Genomic DNA, 11,112 nt, shown 5'->3' on the forward strand with positions numbered 1-11,112 from the left:
GTCAGCACAGAAACGCATTATTTTGAAAACGACATCCAGTAGTCCACTTGTTTCATCTCTAGTGTACAGTAAAACACGCGATAACAGTGTTTCGTTTATTTGTATTTATGTATTGATATTTGAAGACATATGCGACTATAGATGTTCACGCGACATTTTAAAGCTGCAAACAAATATTATTCCATAAAACACAGTTTATTTACACAGGTTTGGTTTCAAAATCTTAAAACACTGCATTGTGCTAACACAACGCATCTTATATTGGACAGTTTATTGACCAAATGTTGCTATTAAAGATATATGATAATATCTCGTGAGTGTATACAACACAGAACTAATTAAAGTCAAACAAAAGACGAATTTTGCTTTAACAAAGCAATATTAACATGTCAGGTGGCAAATAGCAAAAAAAAATCTATGTTAATAAAACGATTCAAGTGTTTGTGCCATAACAATAGTATACTTAGACAGCGACACAAAAAAGGGCAATAAAAGAAACTGTCTACAGCTACCTTGTCAGTAGTTTCACCAAAGTATATATAAAAAGAATACATGCACAATTTGAAAGCATACTGCATATGAGATTAAGTTTCTAATAGTCCACATTTCTGGGAATATAGCAATTAATTAGGCTTTTAAAAAAATATTGTAAAAACTTAAGGTGAAAGTGCCCACATAGATGACATTCTGACAATGACACACAACTTAGGTAATTTTGAAAGTGGTGACTTTCAGATTTCATTTTACAACTAACTGTTTAGGGGGCAAGGCATTTTCGCTATTGACAAGCAATTAAGAGCACACAAGAGTGAGTGCAGTCCGCTGCCAAGATCCTCTCTCACATCCTACACCAACATGTACATTTTCTTCCTCCGCCCACACACTGCCATTCCACAAAGTATTGTGGAAATTATTATTTTTTTTTTTTGCCCAGTTGTAAACAAACACACTCGACCAATCTGGTTCAAGATCCCACATTTCCACTGAAAAGGTTTTAAATTATTTTGTTTAGCCTGTTGAATGAAAACCACCAACATGCAAGCACGAAAGCCCCAAGGTGACATCACTAGAAGTAAACAATGATCACCCCTAAAAAATGGACTTCATATTCACATTGTGGATGGAATAACACTAAGATTGTCTGATGCCTCATGTTGAACCCAGCCAACACTTCAGTCTGCAGGAAGCCTGTGCGCAACATTTGCACGAGAACAATCGTGCATATGCAATAAAATAAGGATGCAACTTGGTGCTCTGTTAAACACTGTATGTAACGACACATGATGTGCGAGGCAGCTGTCCCCTGTTCTCACATTAGCGCAGAGTTTAGTCACGTCTCCAATTGAGAAGGGCATCAGCAGGCTGGGCCTCACACGCTGGACCCTGCTGGTCTGCCTCCATGCTGTGTGAATCCAGACGCTCGCCCTCTGCCCCCATCCTCAGGTATGTGACCATCGCAGTGGTTGCCATTGCTGTCACACCTGGCTTCCAGCAGTGACAACCGGCTGAATGCTGCCAACAATCTCTCGTTGTCCTTTTGCTGCTCGCTGACCTACAACAGTAGTGGGAAGTAATCATCAACCTGATCAATTCTATCGTTACACCCGATACTGCCTGACCGTCTGACACACCACCACCTGCGGATCCCCTGATACAGTAAAAGTGAACATTCTCACCTGCTTCTCCAACATCTGGATCCTCATTTCTTGCTGAGTAACCATCTCTCGCAGCTGTGGAAGAAATCAGTGTTATTGACAAGGCGACCCTGCTGAAACAGTGTGTTGCGGGTTGTTGCATCACCTCTGCCACCTCGCTACTTGCTCTGCAGCACGTGATCGAGTCGCCTTGGCTGCAGATGCCTGCCTCCCCGAGGCCGTTTAGTTTGTCATCGCTCATTCGCGTAGTCTGTGTGAAGACGACCGACATAGTTTAACTTGACATTACGACGCTTCATAATACAGATGGGAACTAAATGAAGCAATTTGATTTTATAATAATAATAATAATAATGCCTTTATTAGTCCCACAATGGGGAAATTCGAGATTCGAACCCAGGCCTCCTGGGGAGACTGGGTCCTGAACGCGGCGCCTTAGACCACTCGGCCATCCTGGCAGCCACGAGATTCGAACCCAGGCCTCCTGGGGAGACTGGGTCCGGAACGCGGCGCCTTAGACCACTCGGCCATCCTGGCAGCCACTCGGCCATCCTGGCAGCCATTTACTGAGCTTTAAGATGATAGGAGCACTCAATGACTGATTAAGATCCTTCAAGGAAATGGTGAATTCATTCAAACAGCAACAGGGCATTTTGCAAGGCTGGTTACATTATACGGTTCAATTGGCGATTAGGTTTTTTTTTGCTCTCACATGGAAAATTTGTGATATGTATCACTGCAGTGAAAACATGTAGATCTCAGATACGTGGAGCTTGGTGTCATGGAAATTACTGACCGCTGACATACACGCGAGTCGGCCCAAACACCAAAAACACATTAAAAAACGCCAGCTGTAAATCCAAACTACAGCAAATGCCTACGCAAATAAACATTTGAAGTATTGCCGAGGTTATCCTCATTGAAATCAATAAGTGGTACGAGTCAGTATTATTGCAGTTTGTGCACAAGTGAGCAACATTTCTTCAATAGGCGGTGATCAAACAGTGGCACTAAAGATGTTTTACTTGAGGCAAAAGAATCTGTCTGTTTATAAAAACAACATATTTTTACTTGGGACACTACATTTGTCCAATCAAGTTGAAGAATCTATTTTTAAATGTCTGCCTATATTCAGACTTTGACCAATTGATTGTCATATTGATTTTCCTTCAAGTTGGAGAAAACAACAATGAACGGTCAAAATGGGGAAAAAAAGTAAAGGACATGGACATTAACATTACCGATAGGTCATGTTCACTGCTGATAGCTGCTGCAACAGCCTTCAGATCCTTCAGCTCATTATATGGTAGAGTGGTGCTCTCTGAGAAAGATGGAAGCTGGTCAGGAGGAAGCTCTGACTCCTTGGGTATTGGGATGAACTCTGCATCCTCGAGTTCCTGTATGGGACACAATCAGCATGAGATGCTTCATATTCCACTGTTTGATAAGCATGTGTACAGTTGATGAGTTTGGGAGAACTTATAAGGAGCAGTCCCACAAAATGAGAAGCTCCTTTTGGATTGCAAACGAACCTTTCTCAGCCACAGAGGACATGAACTGTCGCCAGTCTGATTTGCCATTGACATCATTGGTGTTTCCAAGTTACAAGCATCAAGATCAACCTCCGCTGTACCTCCGAGGCCCCTGTCCTGAGACTCTGTCTCTGAACCTGCCTCCATTTCCAGATCAATGGTGGCTATGGAACCATCCTGTACAATCCCTACAATTGAAAGACAGACAAAAAAGTGGATATAAAACTTCCATGGATGTATTTGGAATGTGGGAGGAAACCGGAGTACCCGGAGAAAACCCACGTAGGGGGAGAACATGCAAACTCCACATAGGAAGGCGGAACCCTTGAGAATGGAACCCTGTGCCTCTGAACTGTGAGGCGGATGTGCTAACCAGTCATAAATAAAAAAATAATAAGGTACAAAAAAAATATTTACCACTACCAATTGACAGTCCGCTGCTGTTTGAGCGAATAGTCTTGGAGTTGAGCACTTTTTCTGTAAAGACACAACAAGGGATTATCAGACAGGCACCTACTAAACTCATTTCAAGTCCATTAAATGAAATGACTAACCCATGATGATAATAGTATGCCAGCCACGACAAGAAAGGTCTGGCACGTGGTGGAGTGACCCAAAGATGGGTCTTGGCATGGCAGGACAAACCTCAGAACCAAATCCCTTGTCAGCAGGCATTCCAAGTCGGCCATTTCCGGCATTTCCCCATGCAAAAATCTGATTGTCTGTAACAAACGAAATTGGAACTGTTCACACGAGTCATGTCCATAATATCGAAATGCGAGTGTGTGTGTTTTGTAAGTGCGCTAGCCTCTAACCTTCAGTTGCTGCGATTGTGAAGCCGTCACCACAAGAAACTTTGGTGACACTTTTTCCCCCAAATGGTCCAACGAGGACCTGCACGCCTTGGTGTTTCTTAAAGTCTTTGACACCTAGTTGGCCATACTTGTTACATCCGAATGTGAGGAGGCGACCACGTTCTGTAAAAGTCATATAAGGTGGATGAGTCAACACCTGAGTAACAGTTTACAGATACAAATTCATGTTCTTTTCTTGCAGTACCGTCAATGGCAGCTGTATGGTTCCTCCCTGGAGCTATCATTTGGATTTTGAAGCGAGACAGCTGCTTTGCCAAAGTCAGTGTTGTGATGTATGGGATGCCCTGGTAACCCTAACATGTGAACAGGAAAACTATTTCAAATACAAGTGCACCATCTGTAACCTCACATTGATATTGGTGCTCTGTGGGAATAGATACATGAACATATCCAAATAATTAGCATAATGGCTTGATTTAAATAATTTTTAGGAATGGTAATTTCAGAGCCCAGATCTTAACCTAACTGAAAATAAGTGGGTTGACTTAAAGGCACACAAAATGCCCGCAAATTATGACAGATTTGTAATTTTTTTTTTATTGGATTGCACAGGTTAAATAAAAAAGTGAAATGCAAGCCAGTACCTCTCCAGGGTGGTTTTTGAGACCGGAGAATTCCTGGTTCAGACCCAGCTTGTTGAATTCATTGTTCCCGCATGCGAGGACTTTGCCAGTGTCTGTCAAGAAGAAGGTTCCATCACTGCTACATGACACAGACGAGATGGTGGCGCCTTTGGGGAGCTCCACCTGGGGAAACAATTAAATGTACAAGTTTGGCATAAGAGCGATTGCAGCCGAGGATATACTCGAGTCAGGAACAAGTCTTACTTGCATGGGAGAAGAAAAATCATCTTCGCATTCCAAGCCAAGACGCCCTGTAGAAAATTCATCAATGAACATTAATGGGGGATTTCCAAGAGGCTTGTGTCTCCATCTACTGGTTGAAATAATAATTACAAAAACATTTTTTTTTGGGGGGGGGGTTGTAAATGTAATGGCATCGCCAGTCCATACCATACTCTCCACAACCCCAGGAGAAGGTATCTCCGCTGTGGGTGAGCACCACCACATGGTTGTCTCCACAAGAAACCTGACGGACTGGCCGCTCCTCAAAAAACTCCAGAAGCACCGGCTCCAAGATCTGCGGGCCCATGACACCTTCCACACCGATGCAGCCGTAATAGTCTGAGCCAAACGTGTACATTTGGTCCTCATCTGCAGAAGATAAGCGATTAGATATAAGCAAGATTGTTCATTTCTCTAGTTTTTTTTTCTTCTCCAAACGGGGGTTGTGGGCTCACCAGTGATGCAGACAGTGAAGTCAGTACCGCACTCCACCTGTCGGATGGCCTTCCCCTGGAGCTTCTCAACTTTTTTAGGCTGCCGGTAAGAAGCTTGATCTCCATGCCCCAGTTGTCCCACCATCTTGGCACCGCCTTGAACATTCTGAGGAACACATTTTTTGTTGGGTCCGAACACGAAGGAGTGTATCACTTGATCGTGATAGTTGTTATAAAAGTTTTTTACAGTATTCAAGTCCAAATTGAAATTTGTGTGCCTTTAATGTCATTCCACATTTTGTTTCACGTGGTAGGGTAAAAGAGGGTCTGAAAATATCTGGCACTGAATGAGTTTTAAGAGCAAGAGGAAGAGACAGAGAAGGTCCCCAACTAAACTCCGCCAATGATAAATGGAGGTTCACTACATACTTAAAACTTACTGCCCAAGTGTAGAGTTCTTTTTCCACCGTCACCACTGCAAAGTGACTCTCTCCAGCGCAGACGTGTTGGGCACTGCTGCCTCCTTTTAAAGTGTCCAGTTTCTGAGGCGTGAACTTGCCTCCGCCCCAGAAATAAACCTCCCTTGAGCGTGTGGTCACTACGGCAACAGGGGTCTCAGTTGCCGTACTCAGCCTATAGACAGAGAACAATCAATTGGACACTATTTGTTTGGGATGATAGAAAGGTGATGATAGAAGAAAACAGGCTTACTTAGGTTTCTTCATCGCTGAATTCAGCAGGGCAACTCGCTCTGCAAGCTCACTACCAGAGAGGAAAGTTGTCAGATGTTTGTTGCGGATCTACAGTGCCATAGAAAATTCTGCTCTCTTCTCAAATTCTCATTTTTGTTTTGCAGCTTCTCCACTTTGCTCTAATGTTTCAGACCATCAAACAAATGGAAATATTGGACAAAGATAAACCAAGTAAGCATCAAATGCAGCTTTTATATGGTAAGCTTATTTCTTAAGGTAAAATAATATATATTAAAAACTACCGGGCCCTGTGTGGAAAAAATCCTTGCCCCCGACACAGTAATTGGTTGGGCTATCCCGGTGCAGTTCAATCGGATGCAAGTCCGGACACTCCAAAACCATCATTTTTTTAAAAAGCCATTCAAAAGTTGATTTGTGATCTATATCTTTGCTGCTGGAACACCTCAAATTTCCCCATTGTGGGACTAATAAAGGACATCTTATCTTATCTTATTTGCTGGTCTTTTCGGTCGCTGACCTGCTGCAGAACCCATGCGTGCGGATGGTCGAAAATTCCCCCTCAGAAATGTTTAAAAGAGCGGAATTCATTGTTCCTTCACTCACAACAAAGCAATTCTATTTGGGTGATTTTTCGGGGGGGGGGGGGGTTGAACAGGTCTGAAAGTAATCAGGCCTAGGTGTGGTGAAAATGAAAATTTAACAAGGAGGGCAAGTGCTTTTTCACACAGGACCCGAGAGCTTTAAATAGATTTTTCTCCTTAATAAATCAAATCAGCATTTAAAAAACACACTTTATTTGGGTAAATTCTATCTAAAAATAACTTTTGTTTGTAGAGCTTAGACATCCAAGTGGGGAAACTATGCAAAAAAAGTAAGAATTTGAGAAGAGATTAATTTTGTTCTTTTTTTTCACGGCACTGTATTTATTTTTTTACAGAAAATATGACTCTCACTTACTGTCGGCAACAGGAGAGGACTGGCTCGTCTAGGATCTGCTCCGCTGTTGGCCTCTTTGCAGGATCCTGCCACAGAAAATGATTACAAAATCTAATTTGTAACATCCCAAAAAAATGAGGCAGACTTTTTTCACTACTAATTTAGCATAACACATTTTTTTAAGCAAACCACTCACTTGATCAAGACACTCATAGACCAGCTTGATCAATCCAGCTCCATAAACATCACGGTTAACATCCATAGTCCAGTTTCCCTGGACTATTTTTACACATAGATTCAAAGCATTCTGCAAGGACACAAACTGCATCGTGTCAAAAAGTGTACATTGCAATTAGAAAAGCATTTAAATAAAATTGAGTCTTACCGTCGCATCAAACGTCCGTGTAAGAGTTAAGACTTCAAAAAGCACACAGCCCATTGCCCAGATATCAGATTTAAAGTTGTACTTCGATCCTTGGCACAATTCAGGCGACATATAATATGGTGTTCCCACGCACTGGACATTAAAAAAAAAAAAAAAAGTATATCAGACTGATACATAAATCACGCAGTGTGCCAAAGCCCCCAACCTCATGGCACAGCACTGTCAACATGCCCAATTTGATGAAGGCGATACCAATTTTGAACGATGCTGACATCTCAAATATCATTATAAACACATTAAGTGCCAACATGCTACACAGAAAACTTCAGCCGCCGTTCATCTCAAACAACTGTGACTGTAGTGCAGGTGTGGGCAAACTACGGCCCGGGGGCCACATGCGGCCCGTTAAACGTTTTAATCCGGCCCGCCGAACTTGAAAAAAATTAAATGAATAAACCTTGTTCATGTTTTACTTTCTAAATACTGTGGTTTTTCAATGACAAATATATTGTTGTAATGCATCTCTTCACTTTCATTTAAAATTGTATTTATTTTTTTTTTCTACGATGAGGTGAGGTTACCAAAACACTCCACCCATCTGCTTCTGGTCCAACCCTTCTGTCAAATTTTAGAACCCACTGTGGCCCGTTAATCAAAAAGTTTGCCCACCCCTGCTGTATTGTGATACAAATGAACACGTACCGTTTCTGCCATCGAAAACTCTGATCCGAGTTTCTTTGCAAGACCATAATCACCAAGCTTAATGAGGTCAGTCTTAGTCAGGAAAATGTTGAGAGTTTTGATATCCCTGCAGGAAAAAAAAAAAGTGTGATGATGGACCTTAAACAACTCGGAGTTCCATTGCCACAGTCATGAGTGCATCTCACCTGTGTATAATACCAGCCTTGTGAATGTGGGCCACGGCTGACACAATCTGGTACAGATACCAGATAACCACCTGTAGAAAATATAAGAGGAGAGCTAAAATGCGTGCGAGTGGGGGCATTATTTGTATTTGATCTGCTCATACCTCCTCATTAAAAAGTTTCCCCTTCTGTTGGACGATTTTGTCATAAAGATTCCCACCTGTGGCGACAATGTGATTTATCCTCCTGTTACACTCAGTGACAATAGAATCAGCAGACTGACATCTCTTACCATTGCAATATTCCAGTTCAATGAGTAGAGTGTTTTTATCCATGAAGTGATTAAAGTAAGCAATGATGTTGTTGTGCTCCAGGATGGCCAGTATGCTAATTTCATTCATGACATCCTTGCGCTCGCGGTCGGAGAGCGAGTTCAGGTCCACCTCCTTCCATACAACCAGGGAGTTGTCCTGGGAATAAAAGAGAGAGTTAGCTGAGAATACATAAATCTTATCTCCAAGGGCAATTTTTATTATATGAGTGAGCTATTAACGTGCATTTTTTTCTATTCGCTTAATTTAGCCATTAAAATAACACCGAGCATGATATTTTCTTTTTCGTAATTCCCTTTGAAGCATCTACCTCATTAAGGCAAAACGATTTTTAAAACCAATCCAAGTGTGATCCCCTTAAATATTTCAACTAAAATTAATGTGAAATAATTTTTTCAAGGTCCTCTTCCCATTTATACTTTTTAACAAACAGAAGCAAAAAATTAATTGGTATTACAATACAAAATATCAGTTTTATTTTACATTTATGTTTTGGTTTTATACTTTAGGCTTACGCTTCAATAAAGGAAAATAAACCATTAATTAATATGAAAGAGTTTATCTACTTCAATTAAAAGTCATAAATGTTGGTAAAATCCCCTATTTTATATTATAGTTCCCCTTTCTGCCGCAAAGCACGTTGAGCAGCAACGCTGTTTTTTTTTTGTTTTTTTTGCATCCGTTCTGTTATCATCGATGAGAACAAGAAGCAAGACCCCTCATGGTCCGTCAGTTTGTGACCTGCCGTCAAACACCACAAAAATGATGACCACCTCAGCAGCCTCACCTCAACTTGGACTCTTAGAGGTAGCCGACGAATATATTTCAGAGGAACTGTACACTGAAGATGTCTCTAAAAAAATCTCCAGCGACGACGTCTCCCTCCTCTACTACATCGACTCTAAAGCATCCGTCCATCCATTATCTGATCAGCTTCTCCTCACGAGGGTCGCAGGGGTGCTGAAGTCTATCCCCACTGTCAGGACTCCGGCAGTAGACGGGAAACTCCCTGGACTGGTTCCCAGCGAATCGCGGAGTACACATAGACGAACAACCATCCACGCTCACACTCACACCTAGGACAATTTAGAGTGTTCAATCGATTTTTTGTTAAGCCCCCCAACACCCAGGAAGAAGAAAATATTTTGCATCCCCCTCAACTCTCTGCTGTGACTATAGTTTCATTTGTCTAAAATAGTGTTGTAACTAGACCTCTGCTGAGGAGCTCTTTGCGCACTATGACAATGAGAGCAACGCTGCCACCTACTTTAGTTGATGTGCAATTGCACTTTATTCTAGCATAGCAAAAAACAAACAAACAAAAACATATGTAAAAAAAAGAAAATCTGAATAAATCGGCTAATTATTGCCCATTTTAAAAGAGCTAAGGTTGGTCTTCGTATAAAGCCGCGAAGATGGTTTGGTAATCAAAATTGCCTTAAAAAGTACATTACACACAAGTGAAAATTCGCACTTAAAAGCAGTTATTACGTTTTACGTTTTTGATCTAAGTTCCATTACAAGACTGCATATTTGGTGGTTTCCACTCAAACTAAGGGCATTAAAAAGCGTGATTATTGTTGTCGAGCAACGTGATGACTAGGTGTATTTTCTCCTGTCAACTGTCATCAGTAAGAAAAGTGGAGTGGATGATCTCACCTCGGTTCTTCTGTACAGCGTCGCTTCACCGAACGCCCCCCTCCCGAGGATCCGGATGGGAATGTAATGTAACTTCTCCTCTTCGCCATTAAACGCGGACGACGCGGAGCGTTCGCTCAGCACAGACCCGCCGGCCAAGTCGGAACTAAGCGAGTCAAAATGTCTCTCATATTCGGCCAGTGACATTTCTGTGTTACCCACCACTGATGGGAAAGAAACGCAAATAGGCCTGCCTCGAAAACTCTTTCGGAAGACTCCTTTCCTTTGCTCAAAGCGTCACTAGTCAGACATGTCACACTGCCCGACAGCTAAAAGGAATCTCAAAGTGTAGCGAGTACAATCTGGAAGCTAATATAGTTAAAAATGCACAATTCAGAGGGGGAAAACAACCGAGAGGGGGAAAATGCGTAGAAGTTGTACAAGCGTCAATCATCGTATATAAAATAGTGAGTTCGATCAACTTCATTTCAACTTTCAAAATAAAACCGAGACGTTCAGATTTCGTGTTTCGTATTTTATGACGAAAGTAAGAAAAATGTATTTCCTGTAAAGGCGGTTGTTTAGGTTGGCTTGTGTCTGACAGCGCCACCGCATTTAAATTTGGGCAATGTCTTTTTACACTACACTGAAAGAAGAGGAATGTGTCTCAAGCTCACACATGTCTAAAGCCGTTTTGAGCGTACCTCATACTCGGAAAAGACACAATTTTACTCTCCAAACCGGAAGTTACATTTACGGACATCCGTTATCAGGGGCGACAAGTACAGTACTCACCATCTGGAAGCACAATACTTGCGTGAAAATACTCTGGAAAAGTAGTTTTAATTAAACTAATTTACTTAGGTACAAAAAAGTCCAGATTATGAAATTTACTTCAATT

At 41.7% G+C, this 11,112-nt stretch overlaps 1 protein-coding gene across 3 annotated transcripts; it reads right to left on the reverse strand.

Annotated features, from left to right (window-relative positions):
- Positions 1–89: 89 nt before the first annotated feature.
- On the reverse strand, positions 90–10,839 carry nek9 (NIMA related kinase 9). 3 transcript variants are annotated; one of them, XM_088316776.1, is made up of 23 exons: positions 10,233–10,839; positions 8,534–8,711; positions 8,406–8,461; positions 8,263–8,333; positions 8,078–8,183; positions 7,376–7,507; positions 7,187–7,297; positions 7,012–7,076; positions 6,053–6,103; positions 5,782–5,974; positions 5,363–5,507; positions 5,076–5,276; positions 4,890–4,936; positions 4,647–4,808; positions 4,247–4,355; positions 4,003–4,164; positions 3,742–3,909; positions 3,611–3,664; positions 3,188–3,375; positions 2,897–3,052; positions 1,801–1,905; positions 1,677–1,730; positions 90–1,552 (listed from the first exon to the last, which is right to left on the reverse strand). In XM_088316776.1, the coding sequence occupies exons 1-23, from the start codon at positions 10,416–10,418 to the stop codon at positions 1,370–1,372; spliced, it is 2,883 nt and encodes a 960-aa protein (XP_088172902.1). In that variant the 5' UTR covers positions 10,419–10,839; the 3' UTR covers positions 90–1,369. The 3 variants fall into 3 exon arrangements, with proteins under 3 accessions (XP_088172902.1, XP_088172894.1, XP_088172911.1); XM_088316768.1 differs by having other exon boundaries at positions 3,605–3,664; positions 10,233–10,831; XM_088316785.1 differs by lacking the exon at positions 10,233–10,839 and adding an exon at positions 9,361–10,175 and having other exon boundaries at positions 3,605–3,664.
- Between the last annotated feature and the right edge of the window lie 273 nt (positions 10,840–11,112).

The sequence above is a fragment of the Idiotropiscis lumnitzeri genome, chromosome 1 (genome assembly GCF_059441095.1).
Source record: "Idiotropiscis lumnitzeri isolate Australia: NSW breed Sydney's pygmy pipehorse chromosome 1, RoL_Ilum_1.0, whole genome shotgun sequence".
In the NCBI taxonomy this organism is placed as follows: Eukaryota; Metazoa; Chordata; class Actinopteri; order Syngnathiformes; family Syngnathidae; genus Idiotropiscis; species Idiotropiscis lumnitzeri.

Coding starts and splice junctions, on each gene's coding strand:
- nek9 (XM_088316768.1), bottom strand. CDS start 10,418: ATGTCACTGGCCGAATATGAGAGACATTTTGACTCGCTTAGTTCCGAC. Junction 3,665..3,741: donor GCATACTATTATCATCATGG/GTTAGTCATTTC, acceptor GTGTCTTTACAG/AAAAAGTGCTCAACTCCAAG. Junction 3,376..3,604: donor CGGACTGTCAATTGGTAGTG/GTAAATATTTTT, acceptor TTTCAATTGTAG/GGATTGTACAGGATGGTTCC.